This window comes from Corvus moneduloides, chromosome 2, assembly GCF_009650955.1.
Source record: "Corvus moneduloides isolate bCorMon1 chromosome 2, bCorMon1.pri, whole genome shotgun sequence".
Taxonomy (NCBI): domain Eukaryota; kingdom Metazoa; phylum Chordata; class Aves; order Passeriformes; family Corvidae; genus Corvus; species Corvus moneduloides.
The window spans coordinates 93,801,960-93,825,599 of record NC_045477.1 but is presented as its reverse complement, the minus strand read 5'-3'; the positions used below and the strand labels follow the sequence as shown (position 1 = coordinate 93,825,599).

The 23,640-nt window shown below is 41.7% G+C and overlaps 1 protein-coding gene across 1 annotated transcript in view; it reads right to left on the bottom strand.

Moving 5' to 3' along the window:
- Positions 1-22,179, bottom strand: part of SLC9A2 (solute carrier family 9 member A2) — a 34,663-nt gene extending 12,484 nt beyond the window's left edge. The window contains exons 1-5 of the mRNA XM_032100414.1: positions 21,897-22,179; positions 15,930-16,393; positions 10,407-10,657; positions 3,632-3,849; positions 2,075-2,277 (exon numbers count right to left, since the gene is read on the bottom strand). Of these exons, the coding sequence (XP_031956305.1) occupies positions 2,075-2,277; positions 3,632-3,849; positions 10,407-10,657; positions 15,930-16,393; positions 21,897-22,179 (1,419 nt within the window). The remainder of the gene's footprint in view (positions 1-2,074; positions 2,278-3,631; positions 3,850-10,406; positions 10,658-15,929; positions 16,394-21,896) is intronic.
- Between the last annotated feature and the right edge of the window lie 1,461 nt (positions 22,180-23,640).

Here is a 23,640-nt window from a genome sequence, read left to right as displayed (position 1 = left end):
GAATTAAGATAATTTGTTTACCTGTATAGACACACTGGCATAGGGGAGAGGAATGAACCTCCTGTGGTGTTGAGATCAGTCCCTACTATCCCAGACAACGTGGTCACATTTCTTTTCGTAAATGAATCAAGCTTTATCTTAAAAGTAGTTAGGTTTCTTTGCCCCATTGCTCATAATGGAACACTCATCTTGAACCTTATTGTTCTGACAATTAGAAAGCTGCTTCTTAATTGCATCATGGTCACTGTGTACCACTTTGTTCTTGTGCCAACATTTGTCCTTTTAGTTTAAACAGTGTTCACTCCCTCATATAAACAGTAATTATAGTCCCTCTTCTCCTTCATCTTGCTAAGGCCAAGGCATCCTGGTCTCCTTTCACATGACAGGCTCACCAGTCCCGTGATCACTCCAGAACGTGCCACTATGCCCTAATGGAAATACCTGTCTCAGTATGCCCTAAGATCAGATTTGCCTTTCTTCTATCCCCACTGCATTGTTGACTTAAAATCTACCCCATTACCAACTAGTACACCTGTATCTTTTTCCCTTTCTATTTTTTTCCAAATGCAAGGTTCCCATTTCACAAGAGAAATTCCTAGTAAGAAAGTCCTAGCAAGAACACATTTGCACATATTACTGTTCAATATCATTCTGCTCCTTTCATATTGGCCCTCAGTTCTTTCTACAGGATACTCTATCTCACGGTTACACTGAGAACACTTTTCAAAATCTGTCATCAAGAAACATCAGCAACAAAACCTCCTACCTTTATGTGCCATCGTCAATTAACAAGAGTATTAACTTATCCTTGAGGAATTCCTTTAATAATATCTCGTTAGGCTATTATCAGGCCAGGGTGGCTGAACACTCAAGAAGGTGCCCAGAGAGGCTGGGGTATCTCCATCCATCAGATACTCTGAACTCAGCTTGAAATGGCCCTGATTAACATCATCTAACTTAAAGGTGGCCTTGCTTTGAGCCCAGGGCTGGACTAGAGACCCCCAGAGATCCTTTCTGACCCAAAGGACAATCTGCTTCTATTTCCATTTAAAGGAGAAACTGTCAGCTCCTTCCTCATTCATTTTACAGTCATCCTAATGTAAATCTAAACCTCAGTTTAATGAGTAGTTACATCAACAATCTCCTCTGTAGCCCCCTCCCCAAAGATTTTACAATAGTCCAGTTAAATGAGTTTACTCTAGAAAATAAATTGCCTTATGAAAGAATGATACCAGGTTTTTCTTTGATAAATCATGCTGCATCTCATAGCACATTCCATTTATCTCCATATTTTAAATTATTCTGTCCTTCAAAATCAGTTTTCATAAATCAACTCACTGACCTCCACCTTGCCCCTTTTCCCAAGCAGGAGCACAGATACTTTCTTCCCACAGCACCTTTTTCCATGTAAAATGCAGAGTAACAAAATTCTACATTTTTTCCCACAGATCTGAAATTTCATTAGTAGCCACTCACATGTCTCTCACTGCTCTGGATAATGATTAGTCTGATATGTTTATTTGACAGGCTTGGCCTCCTCTACATTTTGCAGGTTTCAGTCTCTTGGTCGCCCTTGACCAGACCTCCATGGCCAGGTGGTCACCAAAGACAAGTTCTTCATGTCCTTTCACACACTTGTTGCTTTTTTAGGGATGTCCAGCTGGTTTGCAGCATCACTTCCTAACACCCAGACTCCAATTCACCTGTCTGGGCCCTTAGTGTCTTTCCCTACTCACTGTGCATTGTATCCAACACTGAACTCCTGAGTATCCACACACATTTAAACATTCTAAAAAAAGAATTAGTGCTGGAGCTGTACCCAGATTATCTTTTATCTCTACTCCAACCCCACTAGTCTTAAATACTTAATACTACTTATATGTTAGCATAAGTACTTAATATCTGGCATACTTTTGCTACCTGCCTGTGGTATGCATAGCATTTTTTCTACTATGACTATGGTGAATACCTTCAAGTATGTTCCTTACAGTAAGTTAGCACATTTTTTTTTCTACCCATGGCTTATTTACAACCTGTCTGAGAAAGAAGAAGTCCAGGAGAAGAAAGGTACTACCTGAATGAAAACAGTAAAGAATATCACCACGATAACAGCAGTGATGAACAATTTCTTCCTGGGAAACACAGCAGGAGGAAGCAGAAATACAAGCGAAAAACAAATTGCTCCTCGAAGACCTCCGTAGGCGATAATAAATTGGTCCTTAAAAGTGAGAGGTATTGTCCGGAATACATTAATGATCTGAGTCAGAACAAAAACACCTGAGGGAAAAAAACAGAAATATAAAGAGGAGGGGGAAAAAAAGGGAACTTAAATTACACAGAAGTAGCCCATGATGCTAATACTTGTTTAGAAACACTTCTATTTGCTCCTTAACTTTTATTTGCTTCTTCAATATATATTATTGAAGAAATGAAACATTACTTAGCAGCCTGAAAATACCATAATACTAAATTAAACAGCCTTAGGGACATAATCTTAAACATATTTAGTGAGCTAAACACCTCAGGTCAGCTGGATTTAGGACCTGAAGCAGCTAATAGATCTCCACGAGACAGCTATCTACTAGACTGCACCTCTAGAACAGCAATAATTCTCTGTCAGTATAGACCAAGACTCCTAATTGCTTTTTAATAGGATTTGAGGTGATTTTAAAAACTGGCTTGTCCCTTCCATCAATCTGTGCTTAGAATCCTGCAAACTCCTATTCACTCAATTTTACTAACACAGACAGGAAGGATGCAGGACTGGGGATGGGGGAGAAGACACCAGTGCAGGCAGGTGAAGGGAGCAAGCACAGGGGGGGGCAAGAGCTGGGTGGTAACCAGGCTGTTTGGCTGCTTTTCAGCATAAAATATTAATTCTGGGGTTGCAGGCGCAGTAGAAATATAGTCCAAATTTCTGCTCTGTAAAGAGAACTGGGAGCTGAATGTAGGATTGCAGATTTGAGCATGACCCACCTTTGTACATTGAGGGACTGAATAATTTCAGATGAGGCTGGGCAAAGGAGCAGGTTTAAGACCTACCAGCCTGCCCTACACTTAGTTCTCTAGGTAAAAGAAAAAGAGCTAGTTCTGCAAATTCAGGAGGGATTGAACAGTTTCTTACAGGAGGTTTGTCTTTGCAATATATACCTGAACACTTCAATTACAGCATTTCCTGGTTTGATACTATTTATGTCAACGACTGGGAAAATCCCAAAGCTAGTAAACATAAATTCAAAACAAAACAAAACCAAAAACAAAGAAAAAAATCAAACAAAAACAAAACCCCACAAAAAAAGCACCACAAAAAACCCCACAAACTTTTAAATTGTTGTATGACTGCTAGTTCTTTCCACCAAAATTTGCTTATTTGTAAATAAATGTTTACTTAAATACATGTATTGTGATTAACAAGCAGACTGCCTCTCCCTTTAGATGGGCAGGATCAGGACAAAACTGATTTTTAGGTTCCATTTTGGGGAAAGGTGGAAGTTCACCTTGCATGTTACTAATACAAAAACCACTCTACAAACTGATGGGTCTCTGTCTAAGTTTTGGCATTTTCTACTTGACAAGAGGTAAAACATTTCACTTGCAAAGAATACCGACCCATAGTCTGAGACTTGCTTACCCAGTGCCCTCCAGATTAAACAGAAGAGGAGGGTGAAGCTAACAAAGGCCCAGTTCCACTCATGGTTCTTCCCAACTGTAGACACACCCATGAAGATGAAGATCAAAGTCTCACTGACACTGCTCAGCATCTTCATGAAATATTTTATTGTTGTGTAGGATTTCTGAGAAACATTTTCCTCCACGTATTTATTCATGGTCATGGCACAAGCTGTAATCCTAAAAGGCAAACATTATCCCATATTTCATTGGCTTTATGTTTTTTTTAACCTCTCTCATATCTACAAATATTATTCATTTTCCATAGCTCTCTTTAAAATGCAAAGCGTAACTTATTCAATAACCAATCTCAAATTTACAGGCTTGGTGAACCTACAATTTTGGGCAGGATTTTTTTTCTGCAATGGGAAGTTTTCTGAGAAGACATCAGTGTATGGAGGGTTTTTTCACATACTAAATGCACATGATCTGTGCAGGGGTCATTTCAACTCTGTTTTGAAAGAGGCAGAAATGAGGAGAGATAGGGACAGCCTTGGCAAACAGGATTTGCTGCATCTTTTGCTGCTGAGGCACATTAGACAGGGTGGAAACTGCACATCCTGGGGCAGGCCAGGACTTCCCTCCTTCCATACCAGCAGTTGTCCCACCTCAATGGCAGTGACAGTAGTCAGCTCCTCTTCCAAGCAAAGTAAGCAGCAAGGCTACAGACAATTTGTCATCCTTCACCAGTTTAGGCCTGCTCTGCCTGCACATAGGGCTGAATAAGAGAAAAACACCACCAGAAATCACACAGGTGCTGCTGCACATTTAAAGCATCTACAAATGAATGAAATGGGCATCTCAGCTGATACATGAGAGGAAAGAAAGGGCTTACTGTAAATACATCTACAAGTCCATTTTCTGTGTTAGCAAACAGAGTTTGTTAATCCTCAGGAAAAGCAAAGAATGACATTACTGGTTGTACATCATTTGCTGAATACGGCTGCCCACGGTACAGGGATGGCTGAGGACCACTCAGCTACACATTTACCAGTTCAAGGGTAATTAGCAGAGCTGGCTGGAGGATAAGCTCAAGGTGGTGTCTCAGTATAGGGAAGCACAGTCTGAGTTGACTAGTAATTATCAGGGTGGACAACTAAGGCAAGGTACATTGTGAAACAGCTGTCGTTCTACTGTCTAGGGCAACAACATCTGCTTTGATTCCCACTTAAGAACATTATACATATCTATGTATGGGTTCTCAGTCAAACTATGCACACTAAATCTAAACAGAGAAACAGAGATGTATTTACATTGTCTCTCTGAATACAGCCAACTTGTCCACGCTTATGTATTCCAGTTACACCAGGTTTTCAGTTTATAATTATTTGCTAACATAGGGGATATTTCTTCATGCTGAAATCTCTACACTTCTCTCTCTCATGGGGGAGGAGGGCAGGTTTGCTAGCATCCCTGAAAATTTCTCTTGAAATCTCCCAAGTTCTGTGAAGACCTCACTGCAGAAATTCTTCCGCTGAGCATGTCCTGCTTCTAAGCCAAGAGCCCCATCTCTGAAGCACTCTGAATCAAACACCCCTGAATGTGAATGGAAATGGACAGGCAGACTGGGGCAGAGCTCAGAAAAACCTCATTGACATTATGAACACACTTGCCTGGGCTCTTTCTTCAAAATAAGGATTTTTTTTTTTTTTTTAAATGGCAGAACAGCAGAAATCCCAGAAGCAGCAGTAACTTCAAAAGGACCTTCATATAGTGAACTTCCTTAGCATTTTGCAAGAGGGAGCCCATAGCAGCAGCTCAGGTTATAGTCACTGCCAGACTCTGAACACATTTCTCCTGATTAATTAAAGTTAGTTTTGTCCAGAAGTTTCCTTCTCTTACATGGAGCCACATCTACATCCCCAAAGTGCCTGAGCAACAATACTTCTGAGGGACAAGCCTGGGAGGACATGTGGACACTGGGAGCAAACACAGTGTACTCTGCTGACCTCTCCCAAGCAGAAGAGGCCCTGAATGTACATCAGAGTGAATAAAACCCAAGGAAGAGGATGTGATATGGGGACAGATGCAGTCTGATGGGGCAGATAGTGGCTTACAAATACAGGCAGAATAATGCACCTGACCTGGCCTTCACTCTGCATTTTTGTCCACCTATACTTGGTGATAGAGAAGCAGATCCAGTCAGCACAAAATAAAATGTCCATTGCCATGCAAAGACTAGCTCCAACACTAAGAAAACTCAAGTCTAAGAAGGAAGAAAGCCTCACTGAGACTGTCCCAGACCCCCATCTATATTTAGGACTGATAAAATTGTCAGCCCTCTCCTCATTGCCAGCTGATTTCACCAAGGTCCTAAACAGAAAGATCCACTGTGGTCCACAGGTAGCACACTTCCGGGGAAGCAGAGCTCATCCTGGTTACACAGGCTCCACTGCGGAAGATACAATGTCGATTTCATAAGCACGCAAGCTTTCTCCCTGATACTCTAAGTAGTTAAGGTAACTTTTCCAGTTTGAGCATGTGGTTGGGACAACAGAAGTCCTGAAATTTTGCCAATACTGACAAACTGATGCTTTTCCCAGCTGTCCTCTTTGTTGGAATCTTCAGTTGCCCAGACTGGGGACTTACAACAAATCCCACAAACTTATGTGCCTGAGGAAGAAAGCGGGAGAGGACCTGGGCCATGCACGGATTTTGTCCTGACAAGAAGCAGGACATGCACTCAAGCCCAGAAGCTGTCAACACTCCCAGGTTCCTCAGTTTGCACATAGTTCTAATGATCAACCACAAAAGCACATATGCAAATCTTCTCAAATCTACTTAACACTTTGACCCTCCAAAAGTCTCATACTCAGTGGCAAACCAGTTCTTCACAAGCCATAGGCTGCACTGACACACCTACAAACATCTCAGGCTATGCCATGGGTCATGACAGCTCCCCTGTGGGTACACTGCTTATCTGCACAAGTGTAACAAGTCTGATGCAGTCTGGCTGCTCCAGCTGATGGCACACTCAGTGGAGCTGGCAACTGCAGGGGCAGAAAATGCAAAAGAGCAAGAAGGCAGTGGGTGGGCCACAGTCATTTCAGAGTCCCAAAGCAGCAGCTTAGTGCCCTGAAGCATTAGGACTGTCAGGTCTGCATCAAAGGCACAACAAAACATGCAGTACTATTTATTACCTTCCTAAAATAAAACGTTTTCATGATTATAGTAATGTAGGAAAGCCCTGCAGCATGGGGAGCGGGGAAGCATTCTCTGGACATGGTTTGTTTTTGGAACCTGAGGTAATGGAGACACTGTAAATAGATGTCTGATAAGAATCTGTCACCATATTAATCAGAATCCCTGCAAGCTGTAACTTAAAACACCTATCTTGCTTAACCACTAGAACTTAAAGGGACAACACTCTTATTTTCAGGCACATTTTGCATTCATTCAATTAGTGTCAAGCAACTGAGGAGTTGTTCAATGCTATAACAAATATAGCAGTACATTAATTGTTACTCTTCAGGTAAGTAATATTCCACAGCTAATCACTGCTCACTTTGAATCAGATATTTCTTTAGAGTATTTTTTTACATTAGAAAAAGAAGTTGAAGTCTCTTTCATTTGAAAATTGTGTGGGGACATAGTGTTAGAACTTAATATAAAACCAATGTCTTTATGCAAGATTTTATGTACATTATTATACTAAGTTCTTCAAAAACCAAATTTTTACTGTCACAATAATCAAAGCCAAAGCTTAGATGTGTTTTATTTTACATTTCTCATCCATATACATTAATTCTGGCTTCCAGTTCTGTGACCTGAGTAGTTGCCTTGGTCAAGAAGGGGAAGGGAAAAGCACTTCATTGCAATTAACCTGCAACATTCTGTACTTCTAAAGAATAAAAGTCTCACTGTATAAACAGTACAGTTTCTGTCAGGACTGCAATAAACTAGGCCACTGGATTCAATCCTCAAGTTTCCTTGACCTACTAAACTTACAGTAGTTTCAATGTTTGCTCCTTTCTGCCTGCTAATTTATTGTTGCAAAAAAAAAAACCCCAAACCTATATTAAAAGTTCTGCTGCTTCACAGCCTTTATGAGAAATTAGTAAGCAGAAAATGCAGCACTATAATTAGAAATGGAAGCAAGCGAATAAAGCTCAGATTCACATCTGCATGTTTTACACCTGAGATCCTCATTCACACCCAGCTCTAGTTACAGCAGAAACTCTTTCCTCTCCTTCTGAAGATTTTCTCACTGCTGCTTGCAGGGACATGGTTCAGTCCCTTCAGTATTTCAGCCAAGTAACCTAGTGCAGGGGTTATATACGGACATTTCAAGAATCGTTTGTCCTTAGAATGAGTACACAGACTTATCAGAAGAGGGACAAGTGCTTTTCATTCCCTTCTATTCCTCTGCTAGTGAATTCCTACTTGCCCAGGAATGAGGCAATCCATGTAAGTATCTTATTTATTTGGTAACACTGTACGTTCCTGTTCATGTCCTTCCCCTAAAGTATGGTACAGCATGTAACTACAAGGTCTCACTGAGTATCTTCATAAACCTGGGAATCAGTAATTTAACAGACTCGTGGATATGGGTGAAAAAGGGGAGACCAGGCAATTATTCCTCATAGGCTGAACTGTAAAGGGCCAGAGAAGCAAGTAATAAATAAACAATCTCGTTTGTAAAGGACATTCCAAGGTCACTTGTTCCAACTACCTTCTCAAAGGAGGGCTGACTTTTAAGTCAGACCCAAGCAATCCTTACATGAGTCAGTCGCTGCAGAAAACGACAGGGAACTCAACACTGGTGTGTGTTTTTGCACTGTGACACAGAGCAAATTACTCTCTGTAGTTCAAAGGCCAATGAAATGTGAAAAGAACAGGGTAGATTTACTCCAAGGGGATGCAGAGATTGCAGGAGCTCCAAGGTTCTCAGCAGCACTGCTGGGATGGGACAGGCTTTATGGCTTACAGCAGCTGAGACCCTACATGGCAGCAGAGAGCCCTTCTGGCTCAGCCGGGATGTTACTGCTGTACACAATTCTGTCAGCAATTACAAAGTATGCTTAGAGTCAAAAATGGACAGAACATTTTAAAGATAACTCATTTTCTATCATGCTGTTTGAAGGCAAAAATACTTTGTGTTTCCTCTTCTGTTCTGCACCCACTCAGGGACCACTGCACAAATGAAAATGAAAAGGCTGTTAGTGCTGTGGGAAGCACTGGTCTGCTGGTGGCAGGCACTGGCATGTGGTGGGTCCACCGACCCTCCAGCAGACCCACCATGCCCTTTCCTTTGTGTCCTGGATGCAGCAGGTCCAAATCAGTATTTTCATAAACACTGCCACAACTTTTTCCATGTACAGTTTAGCCACACGTTTTTGGTTCAGAAACCCTTTAAGTATTTGATCATAGGATGTCAAGGACATTTGGCTTAAGAGGTGGAGGAAACTGGAAACCACACAAATGCTATGAATAGAAGCTATGAAAAGAGATGGCACATTTATGAACTCGGTCAAAGTGGATGCATATGGTGCTTTATTTAGGCTCATATCAGAGGAAGAAACCCAGGCAATCTTTAGCTCTTTACTTACATTAAAGTTCCAACCCCTGTTGTTTCATGGCATATTCCTATTTTTATACTACTGAAATCAGTGTAAGTATAATCATCACCTGTAAGTTTCCTTGCAAATCGCCTCCCAGCCCCTGAAAACCTTATACTGGCATGACTATGATATTAAACCTATCTTCACTTGCCTAGAAGATAATAATCAGGTGAGGTATTATCAAGTATTAGTGATACTCAGCAGTAACATCTGAGCTTGCAGAAAAAGCTCTGCTCCTAATGCCTGAATGACTCATATTTGCCACTAGAACAATACAAATTCATTAAAGAAAGTTGGCTTTAAAAATATTACTTGGAACCAGAGCAAAACATTTAAGCATATCAAATGTCATAAAGGCTCTTTCTAATGTTGAAGTTGTTACAGTATAAACAGAATGAAGAGAGAGGCTGTGCTCTTTTTTTACTGAAGACCAAGAGTGGAAAACCAGAAGTGAAAATATTTCTATCTGTTGGAAGTGGGAAGAAAAATATTATTTTATACATAATGATGCATACAGAGAACATTGTAACACACAGGCACACGTATCAAGATACTAAACTATAGGATTATATCACCATAGGACTGAAAATTTTACATTCACCCAATCTTTATTATGCCTGTAATCCAGCAGGAGTTTGCCTTAATGATATATACATTGTCTTCATTGAATGGTACTTACTGGCTGCTCACATGACTAACTTTTAAAGATAGTTTCACAATATATTGGCATCAAAAGTGAAGCCAGCTCATGAAGTTCCCTGCTACCACTCCCACACCCTCCCTGCCACCACTGCCCCTACAGCACCATGGGCCACTCCTCACCCATGCCATTATGACTAGTTGAAAGGTCACATGAGGACACAGGTCACCAAAGTGACCTGGGTTAAAAATAAGCCCACTGAAAATACAAGTGAATATTTTTAACTTGGAACATTTCAAGGATATGGCTTATGATGTGATGCCATGAGCAGTTTTAGTGACACAGCTGGTGTGGTGGCAAGCTGAGAGAATGGGGTGGAAGCAGGAGGGAAGAGGCCGGAAATCCTCAAGCCAGTAACTCTGCCATGCACTGTGGAACAATGCCACATGGCAAGGTTTGCAAAATCTGATCCTCTCTCCAATTTCCTTTGGCATTCTTACTTGGATGCTATGATTACTGAAGTTTGGGGTACTTACGCCATGATGCCCGAGAGATGAAACATTTCAGCTGTTATGTATGACAAGTAACTGTACAGGAAGACAAAGAGTGGCTCAATCACTCGGATTTTATGGGTGAAACGGGTGGTAAAGGCTGCTACAAATCCCAAAAGGATTCCAATCAATACTCCACCGATCCCCACTATAAAGAAGTTAGCAATCCCAGCGAATATGTCAATAACCTTAATTGTGCGCATCTGGCAGAAAGACTTGAACAAATTGTACAGGACCTATGAGGAAAAAGAAAGCACATTATCTTTTTGAACTATTCTCAATTTCCCTTCATGCCATTATGTTCCTCTGCTTAAAAGTTGAACTTGAATTTCTCTATCTACCTTGAATTCACTTTTTAGATATGCTGTTATTTATCTCTGGCATAGTATTTGTCATCCATATATACTGGGGAGATAGACAAAGACAGATAAATATAACTACTCCCATTTTTGCAAATGGGACAGATTTCTTAACCTGTGCCACTCTGGGGGCCAGGAGGATAAATCTATCTAATTCTTCTTTAATTCTTCATTTATTTACAGAGCTTCTAATTTCTCCACAAATGTCCATTTCAGATTTTCCCCAGATTAAAAGAAATAGAAGGAGAAAAAAACCCCACTAGTTTCACAACCAGTGAAAAATCAGGTTATTTTCAAATCTGTTTGATCTACATGACACTGAGAGGTAGAGTACTGAACTAGACCACAGATTCATCTAAACTGGTGGGATAGGAGAGGGTGTAGGGGGAGCTGGGAACAGACAGTGAGCACCTCAAGGAGTAAAAGAAACATGGTATTCATGAAGCCATCTCTCTTGCTCAAAATTATCGACCACTAGGAATCCAATATTTCTAGAGATTTGGATTTCATTGCCATTAAAAAAACTGTTTCCAGGTGTTTGCCCAGTTTAATTTTCAAAGTGTTTATAACCATCCTCCAAAACAAACTAGGTCAATGGGATTATCACGTTTTCTTAGCCAGAGACCCTTTTTGTTTTATACAGGAAACAGTACAACCTAAAGTCCACATTTCTCTAATATCCGGTATTTTAGTTTCTCCAAAACAGAAAACAGTGGAATCAGTTACTCATAAAGAAACCTTAAAGGGTTGCCCCATCTGCAGACTCACCTGGGAGATTCAACCCTTCCCTGGTGCTGCATGTATGCTCCCAGCCCTGCAGTACCAGGATGGCTACACTGTCCCCTTGTACAGAGCTAACTTTGGTCACAGGCACCTATTCCCACCACAGTGGGTTCACAGGCTAAGCCAGTGAAGACCAGTCATCTTAGCTTGCAGGAGTTAACACTCTGCTTTCTTTCTGGACTTCTTAGTAAACCAAACAGGTTTCTCTATCAGGAATGCTATTTGAGAGAACAATGTTTTATCAGTACTTGCATTGTGCTAACAAAGTAGGTGTTTGAGTAGTGGCTGTGGAAGGATTTCTCATGTTTGCAGTCTAGTTCTCTCTCACAGGACAGAATATAAGCTGTTCAGCACTTCTTAGTCAAAACTGGGTAAGTCTTACAGAACTAAGAGTTTAATGCAAAGACATGGCTTATTATGGGTCGTTTGGGCTAAGTGAAAGAACTGAAACAGAAAAGAAAAAATATATTCCAGAGCAAGCATGAAAATAGAAGGTTAAATGAAACCTAGAATAGTTACCAGTAATTTTCATTACAAAGCAGCAAATACAATAATAGCAGGATTATGATTCTATTTATTTGATAACAGTGACCTCTCAGGATGAGTCCACTTGGGAGAAGTCTCCTTTTTCATCTGGACAAACCCCCTGCTGCTCTGAGGCAGACTCCCAGCCTTTTTGACCCATTCCATGTTACTGTGTACTGTGCAGGACAAGAAAACAATGTCATAGGCTCCACAGTTTTTCCACCTGTTTTGATTTGTGGACCTTATGGATTTGCATGGAGAGAAGTATACCAGAATTAAACCTACTGACAGTAGGAGTGCCTTTGCTGGTCACTTTACAAGGTCCTCTTGTTCCACAGACTCCCAGGACTCCTTGAATCACAGACCGAAGAATACTGTTGACTTGAGTTGTGTGCAAGGAGTTTCCCTGAGTCACCTGTTGAAACTTGGGACGATCCCAGAGTTGTGTTTTTCTCTAAGACACCTGCAGAATTTGACCTGGCAGAATACTCTCTTGGTACGTATTACAGAAGCTGACTATTTTCTTTAATTTGAGTTTTAAATAGCATTTTTTACATTTTAAAAAATAACTACATAAATATATACAAGGCTAGCCTCTAAAGTAAGAGAACTGCAAGGTTCTTGTAAAGAAGCAGAGAATTTTATCTATCCAAGGCTTTCCATAGCGTCACCTCATCTTCACAGCAAAGTATACCCCCGGCAAATAGAATGGAGCCTGTTGCTCCACATGGAGACATCTTCATAAATAACAAGTCTAATGCCATAAGTTATTTGACAGAAGAAAAGCAATTTTCTCCTTTGTACCTCAGCCATGGTAAAAGCAGCAGCTATGACTATAGAATGTAATGAACATGATTTTAACCTCATTCCCATTGTTGTTTATTTACACTGTTGCACATGAGATCAAAATCAGGTTCGTTTCCCATTCACTCTACAGCAGTTCAGTTTTACTGAGCTTTCTCTAAACTTCCAAGTGCATTAAACACCAACTCCGGTGACATTTTTAATGCATTTGGTATGAGAACAGGGGAATTTTTTGACGTTCAAGATTTCCATTAACTCAATAGCCTTCAGCTGAACTCACTGAAGGTCACACCAAGCAATATTAGTCACTGATCACTTTTTAATCTTGTCTCAGAGTATCTCTGAAATACTAATTGCTTATTTTCCTCAGTTCTCAGTTATTAAGTTTTTAATTCTAAAATTACTTTAAAGCACTCTAAAATAATGTTGTCAGCAGAGGCAGAATACAGAGTATTTCTGTAATGTTTTCTAACATGGGAATAATATTATTATAATGATGCTGGCTCCTTCTTTCTGATTTTAAGCCCAGAATTGGAGTTTGAACTGCTAACACTCAGCTGTGATCTTACCATTTAATATCACCTTGCTAGTTATGTCTGACAGTTTTTTGGTAAAGTACCAACTCTGATCAAGAATCCAATTGTCAAACATTGTCCTCTGCCAAATTCAAGCTCCAAAATTCCACCAGTGGGGGAAATGGAACATTCAAATGCACAGACATATTGCAAAAACTATTAGGTATGAAAGACCATCTGAAAAATGCAGCAGAACTGATATTCTTGAGAAAACACACCTTTCTTTCTATACAAGATGAAGGTGTAGTAGCACCTTCCCTGAAAAGGAAAGCATAGGTGACACTGCTATTCTAATAAAAGCACCTTTAGTAAAGCCACCCTGTTTTGCACTGCCTATCTGCGTAACCCCAGGTTTTTGATACTGCAGTGGCCATAGGAGTCAGGCGGCTTCCATGGAAGGCCAACCTACATTCAACTCCCATCCTACTTCATCCCCACATCCCACTTCAGGTCCTGCCAGGGCAGGTAGGACTCAAGGGCTCCAGCAGATGAAAGCTGAAAGGTTCTGAGCTCTGCTGGTCATGGGTTTTAGCAGCTCCCCCTGTGAAACAGGGGCAGAGGAAGGGAGAGTACATAACATCACCTCCTCAGAGCACATGGCTGAGAGCCCAGCAACGGCTGCTCCAGCAGCACCTGCTATGGGAAGGGAAGGCAAGGTCCTCTAAGGGCAGCCCCAGGAATCTGTGTGACGGCCTGGGTCACATTTTAGGTATAATCACATGATTGCAGGTGTGCAAAAACATAACAAGGAACTATTAGCAGACCAATTCTGTGCATGTGGAAACAACTTGATCTCTGTCCAAGTGCTACCTTCAAGCGATAGGAAGTAAGACCAAAGGTACTTTACATTCCTTTCTCTCCTTCATAAATATATGTAAGGCCAGTGCATTACTGGACTGTCCCTAAAGACTCCTCAGGTTATCTTCCCTCTGTTAGGGCATCTGGGGAGGTAGGCCATAAGGAAACCTCCAGAGAAGGCAATAATGATGCCTACAGGAAAGCTACACATTAAATTGCCATGCCAGCCCCTATAAAAATGGTGGTTTAGAGAAAGTTGCCTTTGGGAAATAGCACATATGAATATGCCAGTGATGAGGATGAAGGGTTTTCCTAGCAAATCATGCAGTACTAATTGCTGCTCCAGTGGCTGACTTTGTGATTGCAAAAAGTGATTTTGTTTGGAAAAATCCACCAAACAACAAGTTTTAAATAACTAGAGCCTTTCCCCCTAGAAAAAAATCTTGTATGAAGAGACATCGCACAAGTGGCCACTAAGAGTGACTAGAGACAGACCCTGCTACGGCTGAACTGCTAAGCCTTTTGAAACTCAGTATGTACACCTATTTATTTACAGGACTGGCTTAAGTATCATTTTAGCATTGGCAGGCAGTTCCAACTATAAGCTAATGAGAAAAGCTAGGCTTTAAGGCAAGCCCATAAGAGGAGATGCAATTCAGCTGACTGGATAGCAACAGATTCAGGTAAAGCGTGCAGTGTAAGTGAAAAAATAATATAGTATTCCCACAGACACACAAGATTTTATCAATACCAAGGCTCAGAATAAATGATGACATATACATGTGTTAAGGAGGTGAGGAAAAGTCCAAGAAAAGGGAAAAACTGGTGAGGCAAAGTCCAAGAAAAGGGGAAAACAGAAGGACAATTGTGCATAGAATGGGACAGGAAGAAGAAGCCAGGGACAGAGACAGGAAAGTGCAGACCCAATTCACGAATCTTTCTGATCCTTCCAGCATATGAAAAACAGGGCCTCTATGCCTCACAAAACAGAAAGCATGCTAGGACATGGTTGGCATGGTCAGGATTTCAAGGCATGGATAAGTGGGAGTAATGCCCTAGACACAGTGTCATCAGGTACAAATGAGGGACACTGCAGGGGATAATGGAATTTGCAGATTGCTGTCCTCAGGTCAGCACCACAACCCTAGTTCAGCTAGTTAATGATTAGAAATTACTGCCTCCAGGTGGCTGTCTTATCTGTAGCCTGGGATATATGTATTGGTGGTTTCAGGGCAGCTCCAAGTGCATGGGCATACGCAAAACGTTAACCTCAGCCAGGTCCTGTGCTATCTCCATGATTTGCCATCCTCCCCATTAACACACTGTGACACCCACACTGGCCTGCTCCCTTTCCTGCCCAACATTTCTGCAGGTGAGGAAAACAGAGAGTTTCAAATTACAGAAGTAACAGAATTACAAAGATACAGAAACTAGAGTGATCAGGTAGTAAAATCCCTACAGTAAATATGCTACCATTACTCTCACACAGTAAGACCACTGTGGTTTCTAAATCTAAAGTTTAAAGAATTAGATAGTCACATTAGCACTCCTTGACTTCCATCTATTAGCAAACTGTAATAAGCAGATACAAAGAGATACAATGGAGTGGCATGTAAACAATCATTCATCATTTTTATCAATTAATCATTTATCAAGTAACTTACCACAGTTATAGCATCATTCAGCAAAGACTCTCCAAACACCAGGATATAAAGCTGCTCATTGACATGGATATTTTCAAAGACGGCTAACACCGCCACGGGATCCACAGCTGAAATGAGGCTGCCAAAGAGCAAATTCTGCAGCAAAGTGATATCAGTCAAACCAAATGCACTGATCTGGCAAATTCCATAAAGGGAAATTCCAATGCCGATGGCATTCCAGAGTGTACCCACCACAGCATACCAGAATATGGTACCAAAGTTCTCAAAGAACAGACGAGTTGGCATAAAATATCCAGCGTCGAGTACAATGGGTGGTAACAGATACAAGAAAAATACGTCACTGTTCATTACAGGTGGGGACTTCTCCTCTGCTCCAAAAATAATCCCACCAAGAAGCAATCCAACCAGAATAAGGAGACAGCTTTCAGGTACTATTGAGGGCAACTTGTGATAGAGATGAAAGCCTTCAAAGGAAATTCAAACACAAGAAAGGGAAATGATTACTTGTGCCGAATCCATAAGATTATTCTGGATTCTGTTGTCTTCATTTCTATACTAAACAAACAGCGATTGCAGAGCAATTTCATTTTCATTGCAAAGACTGAACTGGACATCCATAATGGGTCAAGGCAAATATGTTGGCTAGCACAGTTAATTCAGTTGATTTGGTGAAGAGACAAATTAATAGGTTGACATTCCACTTAAGAACCAGGCTGGATGGAGCAACTGTGTGCAAGGGTTCTCTGTGAAACTGTCGGGTAATTTTTTAAATGTGGAATCCTCCAGAAACACAATCCAAATGCTTCTCTAGGGCAAATTACATTTAGATAGAGAAAAAAAATCATACTAACCACTTCTTCCTCTCTGGACAGCTTCACAAAGGAGTTTAAAGAGTACATTAATTTCATTTTTACTTTCAGAGTCTCAAAGCTAGTGAGGGGAACTAGCACATGTGACCTGCACCTAGTCACCCATGATCACTTCCCCTACAACAAGGAGGAAGCATTTACAGATACAATTATTATTTTTAGTGAAGCTGCCAAATTAATTTCACAAGAATCAACATGTTTTCCATAAAGTGACAGTAAGTTGTAGCCTGTATTATTATATTCATTCTTCTGTATCATAAGAATTGTGGTAGAGTCAGGATTCTCTCATGAAAATCTGTGCAAAGTACTGAAGAAATGAATTTTAAAAGGTTACAAATGTGGACTTAGAGGTTGAATGTTACTTAGCCTTCTAAAACTCTCAAAGCCATGCAGTTTTGATTTAAAGATTCTAGTTACTTATAGAAGTTGGCTGTTGTAAGGATAATTCTGGTAATGAATGGGAAAAGTTTTGAAGGAGCTTACTCTGGCCAATCTAATGGAATGATCAACCTTATGCACCAAGGTCACATTCCAGGTCCCAGCGATGCCAATCTTTTCCAGACTCCTCCTTATCTATATTTGGCCCACATAATTATATAGAAATTGATCCACACCCACGAGATCCCACAATCCCTGCCTGACTAAAAAGCATTTAAATTATTTTAAATGAGAGCTGCACGGAAACACTGGGTGTGGTAATAACGGGCGTCTATTTCAGTAAAACTATTTCAGTAAAAATCCCACCTGTAGTCGAAACAGTTAAACTACTGCAGTCTTCATATAGTTTACATCCACTTTCCCAGTTTTGGGGTTATGTATCTTGTAACACCTATTTTGTTAATCCTCCTTTCACCATAGATTTTTTTTCCAGTTAAAAGAAAGCCTGAACTTATAATTAGGAAAAACAAATTGTTAAGGAGCAAGAGGAAAGCTGTTTTAATCTACAGACTTTTTACTTATATATTCTGTAACTATTAAAACTATTTTTAAAAGCAAGCAGCTCAAGTTGCATTTTTTTTTCCTTTTTGAATGAACACAGACTGCTTTCAATAATTAGAAACACAGCCTATGTGACTCATTAGAAGGACTGCCAAATTCATTGCCATTCTTCAAAACCAGAATCACCAATGTCCTATTTTGGCCGAACAGGTAACGATCCTGGAAAAATCAAGAATTTGCAGTTGGAGACTTGACTCTTCACCTTTCAGCCTCTTCCATATAGACATTTTATGATTTATCTTAAGTTTCTGCAGTGACAGAAATAGAATTCCTATTCAATGGTCAGGAAGTTTCCCCTGAGTAAGTAGGTTTTGCCAAAAGTTTTTTTAAACCCTTCAAAAGTAAATTTTAAATCATTTCCTCAATAAAAATTCAAGAGGAGGGAAATTTTGTAAATGCAGCTTTTGATGAAAACAAAAATAGTCCCAACCGCTTGTAATGCAATGGCAATGAAATGTCTACTGTGAGTAAAAAAATTAAAATCTTTTCTTTTCTTCTTTACAAATCACTCTGGAAAGTTGATAGCCTGTCAGAGATTTGGGATTCCACCTCATTCTTAAAGGTAATGGAAAGACTCCCACTAAGCTAAACATGCTTTTGATTCATGCAAACAGCATCAAAATTCTTGGAAGACTTCCTGCCTACGTGAAAAGTATCCAAGGGTGATTAGGGACAGGCTATGGTTCCTGATTTGAAGACAGAGAGCTAGGATTTAGAATCCAGTGCACATCAAGTCGTAGCAGATGCCCTGCAGGATGAGGGACATCTTCCCTTCTCTGCTGGTTTCACAGCCACAGGGTCAGGAGCGCCGCGGGAGCAGATCCCCTGCAGTACAGAAATACTCAGACTTTCACGCTGAATGCAGGACTACAGCTGCTTTCTTCTCCTCTGACCCTATTCTTGGGCTTCAGATTATGCAGTGACTCAGCTTCAACAGCATGGAAGATGCTTATTGAGTAAACATCCTCCATATATCATGGCAAAAATGGCAGTAGGACACTTGCCTAAAGTGCAAGTTAGTTATGTTTCAAGTTAAAAGTCCTTAGAATCCCAGTTTCCTGGGGATGAATTCCAGTGCTTTCTGATGCTGGAAATGCCACTAAATGAGTACCTCTGAACAGCTTAAACCTCCTTTCAGGAGAGCAGGGTTGGAAGGGTATCAGCTCAATTGTCAGAAGAAACACCTCTCATGCATATGTGATTAAACATAAAAGTAATGGGAATCTGGATCAGTTACACAACATTCTGTAGGTTTAGTAGCATAAAAATTAAGTAAAACTGGGCATTAAGTATACTAGTCTTACTACTTAGAGATTCCAGCATATTCAGGTGCAATGGTCCCATCTAATATACTCATGGAGTCCATCAGCATGTGAGTAACGCACCTCTGGTATCAACACACAAAAGAAGAAATAAGTAGAGGTAGTTTTAAAATAATTCCATTCAAGGCAGTTTATTAGATTTTAAATTGTGCTCATGTCCTATACTGGAATAAAAAGCACCACGTTCTTAATGTCTTCGTGAAAATGTATCTTGTCAAAATGTTCAAGTTCTGCTTGGCAGCCTCAGGTTTTCCTTTTTTATGCTTTCTTGCTCCCTCTAAACCAAGCCTACAGTGACATGATCACAGGCAGGATCAGACAAACCTTTCAGGTAAATTCCCTATAAAAATTAGCAAATACTGGAACATTTCAGCTCTGGTGAAACTGCACTTCTGTGAAAAGATATTTGCTAAAAGATTCATAACTGGGTGCTGCAGTTGAGTTTTCTCTGGGATCTTTCACACACTGAGAGAGCTGTTATTACACAGGACCCTATCTTCTGAGCTCCTCACAGCTGAAAAGACCTTAGGGATCTGTTCATGAAGGTTTGATACTCGGCAGTGCCAAGCATAAGCATTCAGTGCCTAGCCCCAGAAAGGAATTTGTGATGCCAGATTAAGCACCGAAGTTTCCTGGGCAGTGCAGGAGTCTCGAGGTGGATTTCACGCTGCCTGGCATGTCAGGGGCAAGACGCCTGTGCTGCCCAGCAGGAAATGATGAGGAGAGGAATGCATCAGAGAGGCTCCTCTCTCAGAGGGCCGCTCTTGGGGCTACAGGCAGTGACATGGGCTGGGAAACCCATATTCATCCTTTTGAATCGAGACACATGTAGTAACCAGTAGGACATGGCAGAGCAGCATTTAGGTATCTAAGCAGTTCAAAACTGCCTATCTGGGCTATCCTCAATAGAAAAGACGGCACAAACCAGTGAAAATTTGACATGGAATGTGACTTCGGAGCAATGGGAGCCTGACCTGGGAAGGTTTACCTGATGCACTCACTGGATAAGGAAGCACAGACAGAGCTCCAGGAGCAAGAACTGGATGTTCCTAATTCCAGTCCCGGAGTCAGGGCGCCTGCAGATAGGTGTGGTGAAGCTGAGAACTGCCACACCTAGGGCCGCTCCTGGATCTGGCCCTCATTGCTCCGAGCACACGCACTGACAACAGCATGTCCTAGATTAGCCACACTTGCTTTCATTTGGTGTAACTGAAAGGTTTTTTAAATTATATGCATTCTTCTTCAGCTGTGCTGTTTGCTTGCTTACTTACTAGAGTCACACTGGAAAATTAAAGTAGTCAGGCAACATTTTTTTTGTTTTAACTCTTTAGATGCCTATGCACTGGCAAAATATCATGATAGAATGTATAGTCTTCCAGAAATTATGTATTATTGTGTCTGTATGTGTATTTACATGTTTCAAATGGCTTACCTTTTAATGAAAACCTTTAATAAAACAGAAACTTTTTCAATAGTTTTAGCTTATTCAAGAGTTTTTGCTTCATCTAAACTCAGAAGCCAGAGCAATTTTCAGTACTCACCGGGCTAAGTTCTCTACCAGACTCCCTGTTTTCTGGTTATTACAGTTCATATTATATTTGAGTGTATCATATTTGAACTCTGTTCTGATTCTGCAAACACCTAAGTGCATACTTAAGACTAAGCATGCACCTTTAATGCATTAAGATATATGCATCAGGATACATGCCTGCTTAATGGCTGCAACACACAGTATTTCTGCAGGAAATAATGATGGCAGAACAAGTTACTTGGGTCAAGGATCAGGCCTCCAACCACAATGTTAGCCATGGCAGGAGGTGAGTACAAATTTTTGGGTTTTCAGAATCCTAATTACCTGATCACTGACGAAATTGTGACACAGTCTATTTAAATTTCACAAGCAGAGGTTAAAATTTTTAACTTTGATAAAAATATTTTGTCAGAACGAGCATGATGGTATTTTTTAAGGTAATCTGTGCTGCAAAGTCAGAGTTCTGAATGGAACAACTGTAGTGTGAGTAAACTTACTTACTTGGTCCCAGAGCTTTATTCCTTCCATTGTCCTCTAGGTAAGAAGACATAAAGTTCATAACTCATAGAGATTTACTGGAATTTAAATAGCTGTCTAGCACACCATTACCTGACATTTTTTAGACTATTATGATGTACACCTTTCTCTGTTTGGGACGTAGAAGTTAACTAAAAACATGATGTATAAGCTGCACGAAACTCATTGAAACTATGCAATGCAAATGTTTTCCACATGAGGGAAGAGGTGCCCTTCCTTACTCGTAAGAGTGCTGTCTTTTATATCTTTCTCGGGACATAAGTGAATGGTGGAAAATCAGAGTAAGAAGGAGGCATACTCTACCCTCATAAATATTTTCTTTTCATCGATCCGTTGTTCTGGTTTGAGACTGTCATTATATCCGGCGTTATTTTAAGAAAAAGAAGACCGTGCTCAAATGACAGCAGAGAGATCAAGAAAAAGTCAGTCATGCACCGGGTGAACTCCGGGTTTTACGGTCCTCGTAGTCCGGGGCTGACCCGTCTATTTTGTTCTCCGCACCTTTCCTAACTGAGAGAACCCCGACTCCTGCCAGCCAAATCCCGCCCGGACATCCCGCTCCGCGGAGGAGCATCAGCCCCCGCCCGCCCGCCCCGCGCCCCCCGCGGCGGCCGCGGACCGCCCCAGCCCGGCTGTGCGCGGCGGCCCCGGGAGCGGCGGCCGGCCAGGTACGGGCAGGGAGGGAGGGTCGCCCCACGGCCCCGCTCACCGATCTTGGCGAGGGAGGCCAGCAGGATCCAGAGGGTGATCTCGAACGGGATTTGCACGTGGGGATAGTCCAGGGTGAAGACGTGAAGCCGCGTCTCCTCGAAAGCGGTGCCGCTGGGGCTCGGAGGGGTGCCGGTGCCCATCGCCGCGGCGCCGGGCAGCTGCCCTTCCGAGGTGGCCCGCGCCTCCGCCGCGCCGGCCGCCAGCGCCGCCAGCACCGGCAGCAGCGCGGGCACCGGCAGCAGAGGCGCGGCGGGGCGCGGGGGACCGCGGCGGCTGCCCATGGCGTCCCCGCTCCGCTGCCCTACAGCCCCGCGCCGGCCGCCGCCACCATCCCCGCCGCCGCGGGCACCTGCCGCCGCCGCGGCCCCGCCGGCCCCGCCTCCTCCCCGGTGACTGGGCGAGTCCCGGCCCGGCGCCGCCGGCCGCCCGCAGCGCTCCGCTCCCCCCGGGCCGCCCCCGGGGCCGCCCCCGCGGGGCCAAGCCGCAGGGTAGCCCCGCCGCAGGCTCCCGGCCACCGCCCCCGCCGCCCCCGCCGCCCCGGGCTCCGGCCGGCCGCCGGCAGCCTCCGCGGCAGCGCCCGGAAGGGACCCTGGTCCTATGTCCAGGTCCCGGCCGCCGCCAGGTGCGGCGGTGTGAGCGGGAGCTCGGGCACCCCGGGACCAGCTCCTGCCCCTCAGCACCTGCGAGGATGAACGGGGCTGCACAGGTGTAGGCAGCGCCGGGGAGTGTTCCTTTAACTGCAGGTTACTCTAAGCGAGATACGTATGCAGTCATACAAATACATACATATATATTTATATAAACTAAAGTGTCAACACACTCTATATGGATACGCCTGTAGATACATATACAGTCTCTACATACGTATATCTAAAAGCAATTTATGGACTTTATATGTATGTATGTATATCTATACACATACATGTAAAAAAAAAATATATATGCATATGAATGCTTATATGTATATGTATATAGTAATAAAGTATTTTTTACATATGAATATGTGTGTATGAACATACGTATTTTGCCATTACCAAATATAGAAAAGGTGTTTCTACCACATATATGAAAGACAGCATTCTGTTCACACTAATTAAAACTCTCTTAATTTGGAGAGTTAAAAGACCACGCACTGTATACATATATGTATGTAGATTCATATATATGTATATCCATGTTCTAGAATATAGACATTTTATATTCTATATGTAGTTATACAGTATATTATATATTTAATACATAATATAATATATAGTATATTGTCTATATGTTTCCACCTCTCAAGCAGGTGATAGGAACAATCCCATTTCTGTTAATTAAGAGATATACATTCTATTATTTCAGGCAGTTAAAAGTGCACACTGTATAAGCATATATGATTGCTCATTCATGTATTCTCATATATGACTGATAGTATATTTATGTACATGCGAGTGTGTGTTGCAAATACTGACCATGTGATTTGCAAAATCTTGTTTCTGAAGGCACTGGGAGCTGATTCCGTCAGATACTGCTGAGCACCACATTTCTGGATTTCCTAAAAGAATGGAATCTCACCCATGATTTGCTCATGACTTCACCACATATGAGTAAGACAGTATTCCAAAGCTCAAACTCATAAAATCTTTAGAGCACACCATTGTGCATGCCTCTATAGCAAAGCATGTCTTTCTTGACTTCCAATAAAACTAAAGCAGGAAGTAGGAGTTATTTTTTTCACAAATTTATCAGTGGCTGCTGTT